Below are 24,613 nucleotides of genomic sequence, written 5' to 3'. Positions count from 1 at the left end.
CGATGTGTATATCGATGTATATATGTGTACGATGTGTATATTTCTATATATATATATATATATATATATATATATATATATATATATATATATATATATATATATATATATTATATATATATATATATTTATATATATAGATTGCGAAATGCCTTCAACTGTTTAAAAAATGATAATAGATAAAGTTAGCGTGAATGTTGTTAAAGCAGTGTTTGATATTATTGAACCGTTACTGTTTTACATTTTTATTTTTTCACTAAAATCCGGAATTGTACCACAGAAATCAAAAATTGCTAAGATTATACCTATTTTGAAATCTGGCAATGACACAAATATGTCTAATTATAGACCTATTTCTGTCTTACCATGTTTCTCAAAACTGTTAGAACGAATTATGTATGATAGACTTAACATTTATTTAACTGAGAGCAATATAATGTATGATAAACAGCTTGGGTTCAAAAACAACCACTCAATGGATCATGCGGTAGCCGAGCTTATAAATTACATATACAATGGGTTCAATAATAATTGCTATACATCAGGAGTTTTTATTGATTTGCCAAAAGAATTTGATACTGTTAACCATGATATTCTTATAAAAAACTAGAACTGCATGGAATATTAAAAAATAACTTACTATGGTTTAAAAGTTACCTGTAAAACAGAAAACAATACACAATATATGCAACAAATGAAACAGAAAAAACATATTATTACTTGTGGTGTTCCCCAGGGATCAATCTTAGGCCCACTATTATTCTTACTCTATATAAATGATTTATATATATTATCCAAAATTTTTAATGTTATTTTATTTGCTGATGTTTCGATTTTTTTTTAGTCAAACAATAATATAAAAGACCGGTTTAGAATATCTAACGAAGAGTTATTAAAAATTAAACAAATGAATTACAAATAATAAACTTTCAGTAAATTTTGGGAAAACTAAATTTATTTTATTCCACAAACCTCGTAGGAGAGATAACCTTTCTTTAAAATTACCTAATCTCTTCATGAATAAAACAGTTATTGTTAAGAATATAAAGGTTAACTTTCTAGGAGAGATTATAAATGAAAATATATCATGGAAATATCATATTAAATCTATTGAAAACAAAATCTCCAAAAATACCTCAATATTATATAAAGTTAAATCATTTGTTAATGTTGAGTCTTTAAAATTTATATATTTTTCATTTATTCATAGTTATCTTTTCCGATCGCAATATTGCACGTGGAAGCACCAATTATGGAAGCTTAAAAGAATCTATAGCAAACAAAAACATGCAAGTAGAATTATTTTTGGTTTCAACAGAACTGTTAATGGTGAATCTCTTTTAATGGAACATAATGCACTCAGTGTTTATAAACTTAACATACACCAAGTTATGCTTCTAATGTTTAAGTCAAAACATGGTTTATCTCCTAATATATTTCACTCTTACTTCACTGAAATTACTCATAAATATCCCACAAAGTTTTCAATTAATAATTTTATTGTTCCAAGATCTTATTTAAAACTCAGTTCATTTCAAATTCAATACCATGGATCATTTATATGGAAAAGTTTTTTGAAAAATATTATTAAAAATAAAACTCTTGTAAACTTCTCCCCAGAATAATTCAAAAGAGAATCTAAACGATTTCTATTTGAATATAACTTTGATCTTAAAATTTTTTAAAATTATTAAACTGAAAAAAGTCATTATTACTCACTTGTTTTTATTTTGATGTGTTTCTTATTTTCTTCTTATAAAAATGAAAAATATATAGCTAAATGAAAATATATATCTTATTATACGATTTACTATTTGTAATAGATTGTGTTTTACTATATAATTTTCAACCTGTAATTTATTAACTTTTAATTTTTGATTTGTTTCATAAGCTGAAGGCGACAATGTAAACGGGGCTTGGCGATAAGGCAATACGCGTCTTCTTCTTGCTCCGGCCATTTATTATATATGTACAATCTTTCTTATTGCAAATTTTACGGCAAAATGAAATTTAAAAAAAAAAAAAATAGGCTTGAGCAGCAATGCAAAAATTATTTACGAATTTTTTTTTGAAACATTTTATTCCATTTATGATGCTAACTTTCCAATATGTAAAAAGACTTTAAGCCTAAATAACTTAAATTCACCATGGATTACTAAGGGTTTTAAAAAATCATGTAAAGTAAAATAAAAATTATTCATAAAATATTTAAAAACAAAGTCAACCGCGGTTTAAAAACACAGTCAATTGCGGTTAAAAAAAGATAAAAAGACTACAATTACTTGTTTTTTAAAGTTCGGAAAAAATTATTACCCAAAACGTTTTGATAAAGCAAAATATAACTCCCAATGCACTAGGGAATTAATAAAAGAAATCACTGGAAAACAAAAGTCATGCTCATAATCCTTACTCCAAATGATTAAAGTTGATAACAAAAGCATAAATGAGCCAAAATGGCGAAGCAGTTTTCGTAAAAAGTTTTCGTGCGCGACAACAAGTTATTTATATAACTGACTATATTACTACCATTTCGTGATGCTGTTTACAGTTAGATGATTTTATTATTAATTTAAATCCAAAGAAATTCTAATTTTTATAACTTAACCTGATTATTAATAGTGTTTAATGTAAACAAAGATGGTAAGAAATTATATAAGAAAGATCACTCATCCGAAATGGGATAAAATGCAATTTAGCTGTGAGTAAAAAGGAATTTAGAACTAGAAAAGCTGCTGATAAATATGGCATTTTTTAGTTTGCTCTACATTGGCATATTGCTAATAAATAAACCAGCTCATCAAAAATGTTGCCAAATAGTTTCAGGATATTTTTTGTGTGATCCAAAATACCTCTTGTTTAATTTTGAATATATTTTAAATAAGTAGTTACCAATTTGATAATATATAGATTAGAGCAGAGCGGAGGTATTTTATAATAAAACACAAATTATTTTTTCAACATTTAGCTTTAGCAACATTTTAAGCCTAGTTAGTAGCAGTTCAAAATTTAAAATACCAAACAAAATAACAATCTAAATTCTGGCAATGATCATCTGCATCATACAAAAATTAAATTTTGATTTTGGATTAAAACGCCATTCTCCTTATAACTTATAAAAATATATATTTAGCTTTTAAGTTATAAAGACATTTTCATTCAATATTAAAAAGTCCCCTCATATTAACTTTTAAATTTACACTGCTTAAGGGTTAAAATCAAAAAGGCTTTAAAACGAAAATTAAAAAAGAAACTGAGATTTTGTTTATCATTTATATTTTTAAAAACTTATAATAAATCTAATTTTAAAACTCTTTTACAAAAAATACTTCGTAAAAAACTGACAAGATTTTCCTTTATGCAATACATGATGACAAAATAATGCTCAATAATACCAAATTACAGAAATGAGTAGTTTACTGATGCCCAGAGCATACTGCAAGAGTAAAATCGAAAAAGTTAAATTTATCAAGTTCCTGAATATCGTTATCTTAGAAATAGTATGAACTATTTATAATATTATGACACTTACAATGATATGAAAAAACTTTTTAAATCTCTGGCTCACTTTGCTAGATAGTAAGTAAACACCATGAATTCAAGGTTTATAACTAGCTTAGGAATCGAATTGCATAATTCAAGCAATGATTGATGCTATAAACAAATTAAAAAATATCAAAATAAGTCAAATCAATTCAATGTATATATATGTGTGTATATATAAACTTTATCGTTTATATATACACACATATATATGCATATACATATAAAATTATTCGTAGCTTAAAAAAACAAAAATTCATCCTCTTTATTAAACTTTATCATCTTATTTTGTTCAAAATTTAAAAGCAAGTTTTATGTATTAATTTTAATTACAAAAACTTCATCCTCTTTATTAAACTTAATCATCCTATTTTGTACAAAATTTAAAAGCAAGTTTATGTATTAATTTTAATTACGAGTAAATTTAATGAATAATATTTTTATTTCAATACAATACCTTAAAATAAAGTAATAGGCTAATAAAGTATTCTCGGTTTATATACTTTCAAAACATTTTCTGCCCTTTCTGACTCACACAAAACTTGTATTCCAAATGTATCTTGAAGAAGAGCAATTTTTTTCAAGATAATCTGTAACAATGCTATTCAAAATATGGTTGGACATGCTTGAAAAAGCATTTGACAAACTCTGCTTTACCAATAGTTTTACTTTTAAATGCAAATTCTCGAGCAAGTTTTATATCAATTGACATGCATCTTCCACCATAATAAAAAATTTCAAGTAGATTTGGATTCAATTGTTACCCAATTATTTGGAGCTTTGAAAACGTTGTTACCTCTATTTTTGATGTTTCTAAGAGTTGTATAACACTTCATACACATTTTCTCTAGATAAATACACTGAGAATCTTTGATATATTTTTTCATATATTTATATATTTCATCAATTTTACTGTCACTTTTTAAACTGTCTTTTCTTCATTTCACAAGAAATAGTTTACCAACAACAAAAAACACAAGCAAACAAGCAAACTGGTAAACAATATATAAGGTACGTGGACTGATTTTTTTAAATTAATCAAATACTAGAATGTTATGTATCATTAGAAAGGCCTCAAATATTGTATTTTAAAGGTGGAAAAGTTACAAATTTTCGATATATAGATTTCTTGATAAAACTGTGGTCAAAAAAAAAAAATTTCACATAAATTGTTATAACTTTGCTAATTCTTACTCAAATATCTACAACTTGGTATCAAAAAAAAGGACTACAATTTCAAACAAGATTCTAGGAAAAGGGCGCATCTAGAATCCGGAGATGTTGCTAATCCACCATCTACACCTCAAAAAAATACACTTTTTTTCATAAACTAGTGTTATTTTTATTTAAATTATAAATATTTATATACAAAAAGTTGTTATTATTTTATTCCACATCACTAGCAAATATTACAGGTCTATCTTAAAGTCGGGTGTTGAGTTGTGGGTAAGGTTTAACACACCATATCAAAATTCCATTCTTTTAAATATTTCAATCTTTACTAAAACAATTAATTTTAGTATAAAATACAAAAAATATATTTCGATATTTGGAAAAATAGTAACTAGTGATGTATAAATTGCCTTCATGGAAGGGGGCATAAGCCGCCCCCCTTCCGTCCCGTACTTAAAAAAAAATTAATGAGAATTTAACAAAAAATGTTTAAAAATGCCTTTTTAAACACAGATAAAATAGTATAAAAACTATTTTACCACATTGCAAGATGTATCAGAGTATCCATTTTGTCATGTCAAGGGAAGGACTACCCACTTCAACCTAAAACAAAAATACACAAAAAAACAGCAAGTCTTTTGAAATAAAAAAGCCAATTAGCTATAGTCTTGGCTTTTAGTAAATGTTTTATGTTTTGAATTCCATTTATGAATTAAAATAAATCATTTTAAACGATAGACAATACGTGAAGGTAAGCCAGAGCCGTCTATTAAAAAATTTGCAAACCACAAAACTTGCTGCACCTAATTGCAAGCCACAAAACTTGCTGTACTTGTTTGCAAGCCACAAAACTTAGTAAAGCATCCAGAATATAGCCGTACGTTTTTGAAAGGTTCATTAATATTGATCCAACTACACCTCCATTATTAATACAATCATGCCACCTATAAAGTAACAAAATAAGGGCATACTGAGTACCATAACTTGTTTGGAAACCATACAAAAGTTTCTCGAATCTAGGGTCAAGAAAAATCAAGATTTTTTCATATAACATAGTTTCAAAAACTTTAGGAAGGGGTGGTAAAATACTAATTGGACGGTAATTCAACCTATCTGTTGGGTCATTCTTCTTAAATCACGAGATAACATTGGCCATTTTTAGAAATGACGGGAATTCACCATCATGGATACTATTTTTTATGCAATCTGTAAGACTGTCCCTAAAGTGAATAGTGTAAAATTTTAACATGAAAGTTGGTATGAAAGTCTTTTTCTAATTGCTCATTGACCTTATAATTTTTCTAATACCATCAGGTGTCATTTAAAGGAACTGGAAAAAACATTAGGAGAAAACATTAAGAAAAACTTTAGAATGAGTACACATTCTAAAGATTTTCTTAATGTTTTTTACTTGGATGATTAATACGTATACTTTCTTTAGTTTATAGTTCAAATTTACCATCTTACTTCTTTGTTTCTTGTACATTAGCACCATAATATCAGATTTAACACTTAGGAACTTTTATATAATGTAGAGCGGAGTATGATTGCTTCTCGTAAGTTTTTGATTATAAAAGGTTTATTATTACCTCTGAGTATTTTAGACTTGAGGGGCATACAAATTTAGAACTTTGCTGAATATCTCACTATAAGTATTTATTTCATGTCAAGAATTTATGGTGTGTTGTTGCAAATTTTTCGCTTGAAAAATTTTAAGCAATCTACATATTAGTTTTTTAGATGGTAACTTACAAAACATAGATCTAAGGATTGTGCATAATAGTTGATGATGATCACTCACACCCTTACAAAAGGTGTTTAAATGATAAAAGCACAGCTTTCTATTAGTGAGGATAAGATCCATAAACGAAGATTTATCAACTAATTTAAAATAAGTTGGTTGTTTAATTAAATTAGTACATTTATAGAGTTGAAGAAATTCCTTCATTACTTTATCAAAAGGTTACATACTAAAATCACCAGTTAGACTATAATCTATATATGATTGTAAATAAAAGTCAAGTATTTCTTATAGGTGATTGAAGAAATACTCACAATTCTGATGGGGGTTTATAAACAGATGATGCATTCCGTTTCATTTTTCTACTTTTATTGATGACCTTTTTATCATCAATAAAAATAGAGAAATCAAAAAAATTTATAAAACAATCTATACGCAAAATCTAATCTAAAACCTTTACCAAAAATTTTACGCGAGAAACATTGGGTTTTTGGATAACCAAAAGACATTAAAACATTTTATTCTAAACATTGAATAATGTTTTTTATTACTCTATGATAAGAAAAACCTTTTTTGTTATTATTATTCTATATGTTATAAAATCTTTGATTGTTTGAACTAAACTTGTACCAAAGTTTTGGGTGAGTTTTGATTTAGGTGTTTGTGGTGTTCAGTGTGCTTAGAGTAAGATTTGTAGCGGTGAGTGCTAAGGGTTATTTTATAAGAAGCATATGGTAAAACCTCTATGCTGCGGCCAAGGTAGCAACATAGATTTTTGCCTAGCCCCCTCTAATCATTATTTTACAAAAAGATGATCTTAAAAAGAAAAATTTTTAGTTAATTATATCAAGTGCTTCTAAAAAGGAAAAATTTTGATACTTTGAATTTGTTTTTGCCTTTCATATCCATATTTTTGAATTACATAATCATACACTGTATGATATATACACAGTCCTGTATTACAGACCTGTAGCTACAAAACATGGATTGGGTGGGAATAGAACTTTTTACAAACTTTTTAAAGACAAAGCCCTGTTGAGGTTATATTAAACTTTTTCTGTTAAAACCATATGACGTAAAATTAGAAAAATTTGGGCACGATGTTTTACAAAAATATCCATGTTTTTTTCGTGTGTAGCACTTTATATTAAATATTATTTAGGAGTTATTTTTAGATATTTTTGTAATATTGTTTTGTTTATCTTGTTTTTTAGAGAATATTAGAATATTATAATTAAAAAGTTCAATAACGTTTTTTTGTATGTTTCCTGATAAAGATTCATTTTAAGAAAAATCCATTTTGAAAGTATAAGAACTTTTAAATAATTAGTTGAACTTAATTTTCTTAAACAGAAAAAATACTCTATAAAGAAAACAGTGACATAACTCATTTTGAAGTTAATATACAGTTTAAACACTAGGAGAATAAAACCTCCATTTTGATGTGATAAAGAAGATCGCGATTTCTTGACATGTGTCACAATAAAATTACTCACAATAAAATTACTTTTAATATTTTTATCAGTTTGCAAAAATCGAAGAAAATAGAGTTATGAGAAAATGTGAAATCCATACGAATGATGAGGCATAAACATAAAATTTAAAAAAATGACTGCAAAACAACTACAAGCTCTTTGAATTTTTTGTATTGTAGCGTGTTTTAATTAAATTTAAAGAATTACTCAGCAACCATTATTTAAAAAACCACCGGCTGCGGCTGCAGATGATTTTGTTTAATTTACCAGTTTAGCAAAGTCATCGTTTTAGATGCGATGAGAAAAACAGCACGAAAACTAGTTAACTGAGCTGGCTAAGAGAGGAATTTTAACTGAAAAGATTATGGGAGCTGTTAATATACGGAACCTAAACGCCAGGATTAAAATATCATTTACTTTCCTCCGTTATAAAACTGGCCGTTTAGAGTTTTTTTCTTAACGGACACTCAAATTCTCCATTAGTTTAACGGAGAAATATAAATACGACTGCTGAACAGTAAAAATCTTTAAAGAACTGTTAGCATAATTTGATTTATTAGATTAGACAGTAGAAAATCGTAGCTTTCGGTTTATAATAAATTTTTAAACCATAACTGCTTTTAGTAATTATGAATTTTAGCATTGCATGTAAAAATATTTAAGAGTATTTGACTAGAACAGTGTATTAGGCTAATTTGAATTAATATCTTGTCGTTGAAATCAAAGATCATGTCTTACAATTTAATTAGATGCTACTTGATGGTAATGTAATGTAAAAAATAGGGTTATATAGTTAATTTTTTGCGCTTTAAAAGTCAAAAAAAAAAGGTTTCAAGGACCAATAACAGTTATTTTATAAAAAACTTTTTTTTTTTACTAACTGATTGTCCTTTCGCCAAGTTTTGCACTTTTCTTAGCACCTTTTTTTTTTTGCATTTTAGCTGTAGTTTATAGTTTAAAAAATATTGATATATTTACGCTATGCATAAGCCAATTCAAACCACGCTACAAATAGCAAATCGATATATTTGCCTATAGAATGAAAATGGTACATGTATAATATTACATAGTAGAACACTAGTGTAACCTTTATTTTTAAAATAGTGATCGAATATCACAGTAATCGGTAAGGTTTTGAGGTATAAGTAGAAAAAAACTAACAATTATAAATTAAAACTTCCATAAATCCTTAACGAGTCAACCAATCGGACAAAATTTTATTCGGAATTTGATGTGGCCATATGCTACATTTGGTGTGGCCATATGCTACATTTGGTGTGGCCATATGCTACATTTGGTGTGGCCATATGCTACATTTGCATCAATTTTTATCAATTTATATGTAGTGGTTCTCGTTCTACAGGTGTTTTTATTCCCGCACTATGAAGTCAAAATTTCACTTAATTTGAACATTCAAATTAAATTATTTTTTGCGGAAAAAATTTAAAGATTTTAAAATTTACATCACAGGGTACTATGATGTGTATCCCCCCATATAAGTGGCGTTCTCGGGTCAGGTTGGCATTATCAGGATCCGTGCTAACCGTGTGTTGTAATTATTCTTTAATTGCTATATATTCTCAAACTATGCATAGTTTAACTGGATATTGTCAAATAAAAATAAAAAAATACTGTATTGGTTATTATATTTAATCGTTTTTTATTGTGTCTTTTATTTTATTGGCGTTATATTGAGAAAAAATTATCTGACAGCATTTATTTATTATACTGATCCTATTTTTACAAGCATAATAAAATTATGCTTTTAAAAATAGGATCAGTATAATAATTATATGCTATTAGTTTATTTTTTCTCAATATAATGCCAATATAACGCGAGAGTTAAAGAAATATAACGAATAAAAATAACGGCAGTATAACGGCAAAAACGCCAATATAACAACAATATAAAGGCAATATAACGCCAATATAACAGATAATGACCTTTATATTAACTCTGCCGTAAAATTTTTCTTGTTATTTTGGTATTAGTTTTTTTAGAGTAAACTTAAAGCAGAACTTTCAAAATGTTGAGGCAGAACATTCTAGGACAGACTCAAATTCAAAAATATCGGATTTAAATATTCTAACCTTACACATAAAATAGAGGATACAATTTTAAAGAAGAAAAATAGTTCTGAAATGCGTAAAGAAAAAAAAATCTAGTTATGGAAATTCTGTTAACCAATGATAACAATTAGACTCAACGCCAAACAGAAGCACTGACTAGAGCAGAATTTAAGGTTCAGAAAGTGACTAACACAGACGAGCAAGAACTCTTTACATAAAAAAAGCTCACTCACTACATCCAGCAAGCTCATAAAAATGGGTATATAATACAACCCCAGTCTCTAGGTACATTATGATTTATCAGATGATCAATGTTAAGTAATGATAACCAGTACTTTAATGCATAGTGATAATATTTATTTATTTTAGCGCTTCATGATTTGTTGCAATAAAAATTGTAATTTAAATCAGGTTCAGTTGAATGAGACTGGGACTATTAGTGCTTTTCAAAGTATTCTAGTATTTTTACTTTTTTCTTAATTATAATAAAACATAAAACTACAGTGACACAGATCTACAGAAAATATGAAATATAAAAAAAGCATATTTCAGATTGCTATGATTCATTTTAGACTAACTGTTGACAAAAAATTGATCTGGTTTAACAAAAAATTTATCACGTAACCACTTTTGCCAGCCAGTTAAGCTTCGGTACAAAAGCGCCCAAGTTGCTTTTTATGAAGGAAGAGGAAAGATTAAGATTTGAAGTTTCAATTTTTCAACAATATTCAAGTGGGTAAGACTACCCAAAACTATTTACAAGATTGATTTTACTATGCTTGATCAAAAAGGTATTTAATGTTCTTACAGGCAATAAATTCTCGCAGTCCTTTATTAGTCAGTCCAGGTTTTTTGAACAAAACCTTTCTAAATAAATGACAGTATTTTAGTATGGCTCAGGAATTGTGCTGGAAAATCATTACACTTGAGACTGACTACTCTTTACTGCTGGACTCGCACTTTGTTCATTGTTTCTCTACTTTTACAATGTTCATTGACGCTTAAAGAATTATGATCATTTAAATTCAAAACATTATTAAAATATTTCAATAAAAAAAAATACAAGTGGAGTTACTATTTTAAATGAAATTATTTAACAACCCTCAGTACAAAATAGTAAGTTGATTGACCTAAAACTTCATTGGAAGTCAATATTCTGCTTTGTGAGATTAAACTAAACTATAGTTAAACTAAACCATAGTTTCATGTAGTATGGTAGTATTACATAAAAAAATAAACCGTTACAGAATTAAATAACATTTTTTTTTAATTAGAATTTGTTTGTTGTTTGATAAACTTTTTTTTTTTTAAAACAAGATACATTTAAAAAACAAGATAGCCTAGTATTTAGTTGACATATATTATGTATGGCCCAGCTAGCACACTTACGTTGGGCCAACGTATGTAAAACCATCGTAAACGTCGGCTGTTTTTTTCAATGCAAAACCAACGTTGATCCAATGTCATTTGTTTAATGATGAAATTAATACCGATGGAACTAAAAACAGCTGGCTCATTTACATTGGTTCAACGTAAGTAAAAACATCAAAAAAAATTGATTGTTTTTACGATGTAAACCCAACGTTGATCCAATGTTATTAAACCGACGTTGATTTAATGTGTATAAAGCAACGATGAATTAATGTATGTAAAAACATCGCAAAAAGTTGATTTTTTTTACGATCTAAACCCAACGTTGATCCAATGTTATTCACCCGTCGTTGATTTGATGTATATACATACATTGGAACAACGTTGGATTTTATACAGTGGATTAACGTTACGTTTGCATAGAGAAAAGGCGGATATACAAATATACATTTGTATAATTTATGAGAATTATTTTTCATTTAGATATTTCAGTTCATCATGGAAATATATTTGCTTATATATTTTTCTCTTTTTTATGTAATGAAATATCAAGCCACAAGCAAAACAAACATAAATAATGTCTCTTTAATCAGATGCAAAATAATAAGTTTAATTATATGTAGTAAAAATTGTTAACTCAGCATCAAAATGGCGGAAATGCGTATACACGCGTATAAATACATAATATTTTATGTTTAAATGTATATGCATGACATGAAAAAAAATAAATTCGGTTCAGATAAAAGGTAAATATAAACTTGAGGAAACGTGAAATATAACGTTGAATCAACTTAAAATACAACGTTTTACCAACGTAAAATACAACGTTTTACCAACGTAAAATACAACGCTTTGCCAACGTAAAATACAACGTTGTGCCAACGTAAAGTACAACGTTGAATCAAAGTAAAACGTTACGCAACGCCGACTTAAAATACAACATTGAACCAACGTTGTTTTTTGGTTGTTGGCGACGTCGCATTTGTAACCAAAATGATATAAAAACAACGTTGGCGGTCTATGTTGGGCCAACGCAACGCACAACATTGTTCTAACGTTTTATCAATGTATGTGTGCTAGCTGGGGGAGCTTTAAACGATTCACTAAAACTTTATAAATAAATATCAAACTTATTTAGCTTGCTCTTACGCGAAGGTAAAGATAATTCGCATTTAAGCTCTGGTTGTCAGATCTAGTTTGTCATCTCGAAAACACTATAAACCTTTGAAACAATCCATAAAATTAATTCAATTGAAAACGCGATTAATAGAAAAACAATGGTTGATAATAAAGTTTAGTTTTCTTATAAAATTATTTTAAATATTTGATGAAAAGCAAGTATTAATTATTAAAAAATTTTTAAAGAAGCAAATTATAAAAAGGAAGAGAAGAAGGAATTTCATCCAAAACGGCAAAATATAAAGTATGAAGAAAATTTTCAACTTTTATAAATTCAACCTTTAATCAGTTTAAACTGAAAAATCTCACTTAATTAAAGTTTTTTTGTATTCTTAATTAAATAATTAAATATATATATATATATATATATATATATATATATATATATATATATATATATATATATATATATATATATATATATATATATATATATAAATATATATATATATATACAATACAACACTGTGTTTCACCATCAGTAGGTTCATCAGGAAGAATGTCTAAACATAAAAAAGTTTTCAAATTATAGAAAAATGAATTCACAGGAAGTTGGGATTTGTTATAATTAACTATGTAATAACTGTAGTATTTTGCAACCAGGAAGTAGCATCAACTACATTAGACAACACTGTACAACAATTTTTAACTTTTTGAAAAAAACAAGAACCAAATTAGGTTATCTTTATTAACTCAGACGTGCTGATTCCAAATATGTAATCAGTTATGCTGTAGCACGTCACAATTGTTTGTAATAACGATTTAAAGATTTAACGTAAGATGCATTTTTCTATACATATGAATAAGTGTATGAACATGTTTATTATCACTTTTAACACAAATTGTTTACTTGTATTTGAAGAAAGTGGAGCTTCAGCGACATGTTTCAACCCAGTTGTTGATAGGATGCAATTAATCTGTCTACCAAATCAGCGTAATTTGGTGCAATATGTTTTCCAAGAAATCCCTGGCACACCCGTTTAAATGCATCCCATGCTGCAAGTTCATATTGATCTATCGTTCCCGAAAACGTTTCATCCAGCATCAGTTCTCGTATTTGGGGCCCCACGAAAATGCCCTCTTTAATTTCGGCGTCACTGATTTTAGGAAATTTGGTCTGCAAATACTGAAATGCTGGTTTGTCGTGATCTAACGCCTTTACAAACTGTTTCATGATTCCAAGCTTGATGTGAAGATTGGGCAAGATGATATTCTCTTTATCCACAAGAAGTTCATGAATGACGTTATGGGAACCAACCTCAAATGTTTCTCGTGGCCAACATTTCCTCATATAATGTTCTGATTTCATCCTGCTATCCCATTTGCAGAGGAAACACATGTACTTAGTAAAACCAGCCTGCAATCCATTTAGTATAGCAACAACTTTCAAATCTGCATATATGGACCATCTGTGATCTCTGTGGCCAACATTTCCTCATATAATGTTCTGATTTCATCCTGCTATCCCATTTGCAGAGGAAACACATGTACTTAGTAAAACCAGCCTGCAATCCATTTAGTATAACAACACATTTCAAATCTGCATATATGGACCATCTGTGATCTCTGTATTTAATTCTGTCCAGAATAAGTGATATATTCACATAGCTTTCCCTCAGGGTTACCGAATGTGGTATGGGAATGGAAGGCAGCACATTTCCAGTATGCAGTAATTCTGCCTTAATACTATAAGTGATGCGTCAATAAACAAATTCCACATAGATGAATCGTATTGTATTCCTAGATCATCAAACAATCTACTGATGTCATTACAGAAGCAAAGTTCTTCATCCATAGAGAAGTATTGCTGCAGTTCTCGTGATCGCTTTCTAAATGACGACACTCTTGCATCACCAGCCAACAGATGCCACTCCTGGAGACGTGAAGCCAGTAATTCACTCTGTTGCTTTGTTAAATACAAATCTCGAACGAGATCTTTCAGGTCAGATCTTGTTATGAAGTGGGGTTTACGCTCTGTATCTTCTGGCAACTCGTAACTATCATCGTCATCAGTATCCTCGTCTGAATGAGAACTGTCCTTGTTTGGGATTTTCGATGGAGGTTCAGGAACAGGGAGTTCAGCCGAATGAGGAAAAGGACGAATAGCTGAAGGTAGATTTGGGTGCACTATAGCTTTCTTACCCTTAGAATTGCGACCTGATATGTTAGCAGAACAGAAATAGCAATCTGAGCAATGATTTTGGGGTTCACGCCACACCATTGGCACCCCAAATGTTGGTCCTCCACTAATCCTGTTCGCCCACGACGATAGTGAACTAGCGCACCTCACACAGCATGCATGAGGCGACCAGTTCTTATCCTGGTCGCCGACTTTGCAACCAAAGTATAGTTCATACAGTTTTTTCACATGTGGTGTCAATCTTCGTCTGCATCTCTTTAAAGTCAGTTCGCCACAAATGTAGCAAAAGTTGTCGGCTTGATTTTTACAAGTTCTGGGCATTTCTTGTTTCAATATACACTGTATTATATCTATATACTACTTGGCTAACTGTAGTTTATCTAAAATAAAACAGACTTGCATTTAGTCTAATACAAGGTTAAACAAATGCAAATAGGTATATAATAAAGAAATGCTAATAAATAAATCATAAACAACTGCTTATAAATATATTAAAAATCACATTGACAACTTTCATAGTGAAAATCGAAAATTTGAAAATGTGAATTTAACCAAAATTGGTGGGTAACACAACAAAACGGACATCATTTTTGTAATCTCCAAACCAAAATACATAAGGTAGTGTCAATGGCATCCGTTTTTTTTCCGTTGTTGTACAGTGTAATTAAAAAATCATGAAAAGAATTCTTTAGAATTAGGATAAATTTGGACTGGTCACTTGTTTTAATAATTTTTTAAAAGGAACTTATTTTCATGTCTGCATTTAGAAATTAATTCTGATTTTTTATTCAGTAAATTTTCTTAATCTAAATGAGTAATAATTTAAAATTTTTCTTGTAAACATAGTATACATTTTTTGGAAATGTTTTATAGGCAGGCGCATTTTTTAGGATAGACCAGTTTAATTTAAAATTAATATTTTTTTCTTTTAGTTGCCAAATATATTTAGACAGCATAGTCTCTTTTGAGTATTTATTATGTTTAAAAGATTGTTTGTGATTGGCATAATATATTATATTATATATATATATATATATATATATATATATATATATATATATATATATATATATATATATATATATATATATATATATATATATATATATATATATATATATATATATATATATATATATATATATATATATATATATATATATATATATATATATATATATATATATATATATATATATATATATACAGTGAGTGCTCATATTATTAGAAACACTGTCTTTTTTTGAAAATTATGTGTTAAAGGTTATTTATTATAGAAATAAAAAGGTTGCAGACTATTTTTTCGTAACTTTTGAGTGTTGCGGTCTATATTTATTACAAAAAACATACTTATTTGTATTTTTTTTAAATAATTCCACTATTGTACAAGCAAAAGATTACATAATGGTGATTTATTTTAGTATTTTGTTATCCCTCCCTTGGCACTTATTACCGCTTCTACACGTCTTGGCATAGTTTCTATGCATTTTATTGCATTATTTTGAATATCTATGTTATTGTGACTTTGATCATCTTTTGAATTAATTGTATTTTGTTGGTGATCATTTCAGAAGCAATTTCCCTTTTCATGATCTCCCACAGATTTTCAATAGGGTTTAAATCTGGTGAGTTTCCAGGCCATGGTAGCACTGGAATTTTCTTTGCTTATAGGTACTCTGTAACTTTCTTTGCTTTATGGCATGGGGCAGAATCATGCATAAATGTAAATTTTTGGTTCTTTGGGAACCATTCCTTCAACTGTGGTACCAATCTTGTGTCAAGAACTTTTATGTATTGGTCCTGGCGCAGAGTTCCCTCAACGATATATAAGCGCCCTGTTCCATGTCCACTAATGACAGACCATACCATTATACTTAGAGGATGCTTTACACGTTCTAAGATGCAGTCTTTGTGGAATTTTTCTCCAGCTCGTCTTCGCACAAACTGTGATTTGTTCATCAATATCTGGATTGTCGAGAAACATACCTAAACAACATCAAAAAAACTTATAAGTCAAAGTTTTAATGTAGGCAAATCTCTAAATGGAATGTGTACAATTATAAATGAAGTACTTACATTTTTCCAGTCATCGACGGTCAAATGCCGATGACTTTTAGCCCAAGCAAGGCGTTTTTGTTGCATTGCTAGAGTGAGCTTAGGCTTTTTAGCAGATCGACAGCATCTAAATTGTTGTTCTTTGAGTCGGCGACGAACTGTCATTGGAGATACTGGTATTCCAGCATCTTGTATTAAAGTGGTTAGTATTCGCCTAGGCTTATTCCTATTTTCTTGGCAAATATCTCGTATTTTTCTATCGTCTCTTGGCGTTGTTAGCCGTTTTCTACCACAATGTCCTGTTCGTTGTGGAGTATAATCAGCATTTTTGTCCAGATTTTTTTTTATTCGGTTGACTGTTGCCACTGAAACCTTTGTCATTGATGCTATACACATTTGAGAATAAGAAGTATTCTTCAATAATGCTCCAACTTCTCTTTTTTTTGAGAGTGAAACATCTTTTGCCTTTCCCATATTGAACAAAACACGTGATTCTAGTAAACCGTTATAGAAGTCAAATTATATGTAAAAATATTGATTTAATCATGTTTAACTGTAAAAAATAGACACATAAATAGAACTCAATAAAAAAACAATAAAAAAATCTTTGAAAACTTTAAAAAGAGAGCAATACACAAACAGCACTTCACGCGACAACAACACAGATATAACTGCCAAAATTGTCAAAATTCGGGAAAAAACCTATAACTTCATAATGAGATGAAATGCAATGTTGCCAAACTCCCAGATTAAAGTAAAAGGTACATACATACTATTTGTAAAATAAAAAAAATTATTTTGTTAAAATGTTTTGTTAGTTTTGAACTTTATTCACAAAGTTTTTAAAATTTGGTTGTGTTTCTAATAATATGAGCACCCACTGTATATATATATATATATATATATATACATATATATATATATATATATATATATATATATATATATATATATATATATATATATATATATATATATATATATATATATATATTTATATATATATATATATATATATATATATATATATATATATATATATATATATATATATATAAATTTTTACCAGTTTTCTGGTAAGAAAAATAAAACACTATTTTTCTTACCAGAAAAAAAATGTTGTATTTTTCAAAATTATAAAGCATCGAGCAATTTGGAGTAGAATGACAATAGTAATGACAATGTTTATTTTTTAGCTAATTAGTGATTGAATTAAGTTTTTGCAAACGCTTTTCAATAACGTTGTGGAGGATCTTCTTTTGAGTTAGTATTTAAAAGTTGTTTGTATACATTTTAAATTTTACTTTTTAAATTGTCAGATCTATTCTAATATAAAATAAATTTCGTTAAAACTTGCACGCCAATCAACATAATGCTCTTGCAATGACCAAAGTATACAGCAGCAAATTTTCACTCAACAAAGCTACTCAATTATTCAATATACCAGTTGCAAACTTTTATAGGCATGATCAGAATGTAGGTAAAAAAAATTAGCAGTGGTTCAAACACAAAAGTCGCAGAACTTGAAAGGACGTCATTAAACTAGTTACTGACTATTTGAATGTACAACTCAATTATTGTAATTATTGTAAATTAATAATATTAATAACAGTAATCAATAAAAACAACTCATAGTTCTTAGACGTGGTGTATAAAGGACCATTGAAATTGTTTAGCTTCAAAAAAAAACTAATCACACCGTTGGAAATTCCATTAATGCAACTGGTAATGTTATTGGCAGTTGCATTAATTACATTATTTTTTTAATCAAAAAAAGCGCCTGTACAAAAGTTGATGCTAAAATGTTTTAAACGATGCCGTATACGTAACATTTCCATCAGAATGAAAACAAGATAAGCGACTCTTTGCAGTGGCTCACCGGGATATACTTCTCCTGTATAAAAAATCTCTTGGTAAATAGTTTAGTTTTTAGTATAGTCAATTAAATATTTAATTAATTAAATATAATAATCAAATTATTGATGAACAGTTGATACACACGATTTAATTAAATATTTAATTTAAATTTTAATTTAAATATTTAATTTAAATTATTTATTTAAACAAATGTAGTGATCAAATTGCAGTTATGGTGAACACTCGATACATACTGTCGGATCGTACTTATTTTCACCAACATTTTATTTGCTTACCTGCTCATGCACTACATGTAATGCAGCCAACTCAATTATTTATCAAGAATATATTTGTCAACAGCAAACAATACATTTCTGGTCTGGTGAAGCTTTTATTCGGACGCAAATAGCTACTGGGTTTTAAAACCAGTTTGTTTCTATTTGACTTCACTATAGTTAATCAGTCAAATTTACAAATTAATAATATGTTTGAAACACCATCATCTTAACCTGTGTCTTCGTCATTTCAACCACTAAAATTTATGGTAGTATCACTAGAACCAGTAACTACATTATCTTAGCCACTCTTTTCTAAATTTACACCAAATACATCTAGCATCAGCATACATCCTATAGCATCAGCCTCAAAGTTAAGTCGTTTGCAACCAACTTTCAATATTGTAGTAACTCAAAGTTTAAGTATTCAAAAAGAAATTCAAAATGAAATTTAAAAACAAATACAATCAACCTAATCGCTTGCCGCAGTTTTGTTTAATAAAATAATGTTTCGCGTCCAACACCTTGATACAAAAAACAAAAAATGTAGTCGTTTCAAGATTTAAAGATGAGTGTCTCTTGAGCTTCAAAGTATCAAAACAGTGAATGACATCAGTGCGCAATTTGAAATACAGACATCATTATTTCAAATTTCAAGGTTTGGCTACATACCAAGGCAATATGCGAATGAAATCCAATGATATAATATCTTTAATAAAAATAAATGATATAATATCTAATGATATAATATCTATAATAAAACTGATCTCTAGAGTTATAGTTATTATAATGGTCAGTAATAATGAATAATAATAATATATAATAAGATCGGTAACTTTAAATAATAATTATTTTAGATATCAATTAAAAAATCTCACAACAACATCACTAGAGAAATTCTTTTTTTATTACTAATTGATTTTTTTATATTTATTTACACCTTTTCTTATTTCACTGCGTTGTAAAATTATCCAAATTAAACAACAATGTTTTTAGTTTCAGAGGCTTATTTGAGCACCTTCCACTTATCGTAGAGACCTGAAATTTTTGTTCAAAACATGATCCGCCTAACATTTTGTATAAATGTGATCCAAATGTTTTAGGTCACTTGGATCATGAGAAATAATATATTGAATTTTTTTTCTGATTTTGTCTTGATTTAATTAACTAATATATTAAAGTGTTTCATTAAATATACTCAAAGCGATTTGATAATTTTAAACAGGTTAGTTGTTAGCAAATAGAAAATCTTGAAAGTTAGTATTAAATTATCTTATACTTAAATTAAATCGAAGAAAATGCGCGTCACAATGTAGCATCATAATACAATTAAATTTGTAAGCTGTTTTAGGTGCTCCATGAAGGCCTAAAGGTTTTATCAAGGAGCACCACGGAATAGCATTTAACTAGGAAGTTTACGCCTTCTCTCTTTGATTCATACGTGGCCAGAGTTGGCTTCGAACCACGGACTTCGAAAGCCAGAACTCTAACCATTACACCACGACTGCATAACAAATCATTGCAAAACAAAACTTGGCTATAAGAAATTCTAAGCAGTTAATAAAATTATATTATACGTATATATCGTGAATTAATTTGATGAAAAAAGTAAAGTGGAAAAAATTAGGTTAATCTCAAGAAAATAGAAAAACAAAGTTTATCAAGGTATTGCGATTATTTTAAAAATTTTTTATTCAAAAATGCATCCTTTCTTCAATTAGACTAAAAATTAGATAGTAATAATTATTACAGAATATTTTTTTAAATAATACACCTATCCTTTAATTGGACTAAAAATTAGAAAATATTTATTTCTTTAGGCTCAACCCATTTGAGCTTAGTTTTATAAAAAGGTTCCTAGGAAATTTTATAATTTTTACATATTTATTGAAAAGCAAGAACACTGAAAAGGTGGGGCTTTTTTCTGATAAATTGTTTTACCGTCATTATATTATGAAGGTGGTGGGATGGGACAGCCAAGCTACGGCTCTGTATATATATATATATATATATATATATATATATATATATATATATATATATATATATATATATATATATATATATATATATATATATATATATATATATATATATATATATATATATATATATATATATATATATATATATATATATATGTATGTATATATATATGTATGTATATATATATGTATATATATATATATATATATATATATATATATAAATATATATATATATATATATATATATATATATATACAGTGGCGGCGTTAGGGTAGGGCCTTGTTGGGCGATGGCCCAGGGCGCCGAATATAAAGGGGCGAAACTAATTAGTTATTTTACCCTTTGCCTTTTTTTTGAATGGGGTTAAATTGAGCTAGGGACGCTGTAGAAATCTCGCCCAGGGCGCTGGTAGTGCTAAAACCGGCACTGTATATATATATATATATATATATATATATATATATATATATATATATATATATATATATATATATATATATATATATACATATATATATATATAAATATATATATATATACATATATATATATATATATATATATATATATATATATATATATATATATATATATATATATATATATATATATATATATGTATATATATATATACATATAAATATATGAATATATATATATGAATATATATATATATATATATATATATATATATATATATATATATATATATATATATATATATATATATATATATATATCAGTTTTTCGTCAATTTCGAACAAATAAAATACAATTAAACGTTTTTTAATACAAAAAATAAACGTTTTTTACTTTTTTTAATATTTTTTTATTTAGGAATTCGTAAAAGTTGTTTATAATAATTTTTGATCTTTGGTTTCAGCTGGACATCTATGGCGTTGAGGCAGTGTTTTTTAGAGTTGGCAGTTTTATTTGAGTAAGCGTAATTCTTATCAAAAAAATGCTTAGTCGCTTAGTAGCTAATTTAATAAACGAACGTTATAATAAATATTTACTCGCTAAACATAAAGCATAAGATCGATTCTTCAATTAAAAAAAAATTTAATCGGTTTAAATTATAACGTTTATTTTTTGACTATAAGTTATTTATCAATATTTTTTTTTATTTTTTTTTTTTTTATAAGTTATTTATTATTATTTATTTATGATTATATTTGTTTAAAATTACTTATATATGCAATTATCTATATGTACAATCTTTTATCTGTATATGATAAAAATAAGTTATTCAATGGCCGCAATTATAAAAATAATTTACCAAAGCACCACAATTATTTACCACTCAAGTCTTTTTAAATTAATAAAAAAAATTAGAGTTTAAAAATAGCAGGGGCGAAATTGCAGCGGATTTGTATTATATGTTGGTTTGCGTTTGCATTATATGTTGGTTTGCATCGTATTATATGTTGGTTTGCGTTGAATTATATGTTGGTTTGCGTTGTAATGCATTAAAAGAGTTGAAACAGCAATCAAAATAATATAATAAAATACTTCATATTCTATTATATTCTTTTAATTGCTGTTACAGAGTTGATTTATCAAAAACTAATGAACCATAAAGAAGGCTATTTTCAACTTATTGTCGGTTTTTTAAGGAATATAGTTGACTAGTCGGCATTTGACATTTCACTCGGCAGATTTTTAGTTTTAAGGACATTTATTTTTATTTTTAATTTTTTTTTAAGAAAGCAGTCGGATGTTTTTAAGGACTTGACTTTCCTTCCCCGCACCCCCATCTCCTCCTCATTTTAAACCTAGAATCGCCCCTGGCAGTAGGACTCAATAGTTTTTACGGAAACAGCAGTATTATTTATTTATTCTTTTCATCACCCAAAACTACAGATAAAAAATACAAAGGGAATAAAACTAATAGTTTATACTCTAAGTTGAAATTCAAAACTTAGATTCTTCTTGGAATGCTTTCTTCCATCAAATTTTTGAATATCATTCTTTGTTCTCTGAAGTTCCAGAATTCAATGGACTGATTGCACGTTACAGTTACGGTACCTTAGTAGTACGCAAAAAGTAAAAGTTTATTATTTGAATAATAATGTTACAAAAAAAAATGTTCTGTAAAAAGTTTTTTAACTTAATGGATTGTTAAAACAATGGAATGTTGATGCTCAGTATCTATTCTATAGATACTGAGTATCTATTCTATAGATACTGAGCATCAACATTCCAATGTTTTATTGTTTCAAGAACAATCCATTAAGTTACAGCGCATTTTTTTTATATAGATTCTATATTATCAATAATGACAAATAACTTTTTAATTACTTTAAATAAATAAAAAAGATTAGCTAAAATACTACATTTAATTAATGCTAGATTGAGTTTTATCTTATTAAAATGTAAAGCAATCAAAAAGTTATCAATTTTCACGGCCGCAACATTATGTATTTTTAATAATAATTAAAATTAAAATGTATATGTATAAATGTAATAATAATTAAAATTAAAAAAAATTATTTTCGACAACTTCATATTCCTAATTTAACATTACCGAATTGATTACATTAAAAGTAAATTATATTCATAAATGTAGTTAGAAATTTTTTGGTTATGCATGTGCAATATTAGCGTTATAAATTTTTTAATTGTAGCAATTAATAGCCTTAAACCCTTCAAAACTTTGGTACCTACGATGAAAGTTCAAAATTGAATGTCTGGGCATTTAACAGCCATCTAAAATTGTATGATCACATCATGTAACAAATAAAGCTTATTTCTTAGTACGCTTAAGCGATCATTTAGAACTTAGACGAGGCTCGCTTTTAATAGATCATATACAAATTTTTTTGACCTCATTCAAAATATTGTTCTTCTGTGTTGTATTTCCCCCCAAAAAGAAAAGTGCTGGAAGTCGTACAGAAAAAGCCTCTAAAGTTATTTTAAACACTCATTATAATTTAGAAGCCATACTATGGTCTATAGTAGGGAGTGAGTGAATTTGATACTGTTCTTTAAGCAGCCAAAAATATCAAACTAAGTTAGTCACTAACTTGACCTTTTACCAGTTAATCACTAACTAGCCTTATATCAATGTACTATTTAATTCCTTTTCAGTTCCAGGAGTTGCAAACAACATTAAAAGTTGTAAATTTAAAATTGTCAAGACAATTCATAAAATACCAAGTTCCATATGCAAACCCAAAAAAGTAAAGTTTATATTTTATGGTAATATATATATATATATATATATATATATATATATATATATATATATATATATATATATATATATATATATATATATATATATATATATATATATATATATATGCTTATACACATACATATGTATATACACTATATATGGATATATACACTATATATGTATATACAATATGTATATAGAAGTTATATTTCTGTGTGTTTGTATCTTTGTGTAATTTCATTTAATTTATTCAATGATATTATGAACTATAATTGATTGAAGCATGAAGTTTGCTTTTACTATCATATATTTTTCTAAATACTATTTATTATTAGGAAAAAATGTTACAATAATTAAAAAATGATTGACGTGATTTTGGATGACCAAGAAATAAAATCAGCTATTAATTTTAAAAAATCAGATTCTGAAGATGATTCTGATGCAATGCAACTTTTTGAACTTCCAAAGAGAAAAGTAATAAGACCACTCTCTTCAGCTACAAAAAGAAAACTGAAAGAACGTCATTATTAGTGAGTTAATTTTTTAAACTATTTTAGTTTATTTAAG

General features: G+C 27.4%; 1 protein-coding gene across 2 annotated transcripts in view; it reads left to right on the top strand.

Moving 5' to 3' along the window:
* The first annotated feature begins 12,744 nt into the window (after positions 1–12,744).
* Positions 12,745–24,613, top strand: part of LOC136082354 (uncharacterized) — a 67,038-nt gene continuing 55,169 nt past the window's right edge. For both annotated transcript variants that reach the window (XM_065801380.1, XM_065801381.1), the window contains exons 1-2: positions 12,745–12,793; positions 24,382–24,576. In XM_065801380.1, the coding sequence (XP_065657452.1) occupies positions 24,407–24,576 (170 nt within the window). In that variant the 5' untranslated portion in view covers positions 12,745–12,793; positions 24,382–24,406. The remainder of the gene's footprint in view (positions 12,794–24,381; positions 24,577–24,613) is intronic.

This window comes from Hydra vulgaris, chromosome 07 (assembly GCF_038396675.1).
Source record: "Hydra vulgaris chromosome 07, alternate assembly HydraT2T_AEP".
Lineage (NCBI taxonomy): Eukaryota > Metazoa > Cnidaria > Hydrozoa > Anthoathecata > Hydridae > Hydra > Hydra vulgaris.
The sequence above is the reverse complement of the archived record's forward strand: the minus strand, read 5'-3'. Positions and strand labels throughout refer to the sequence as shown.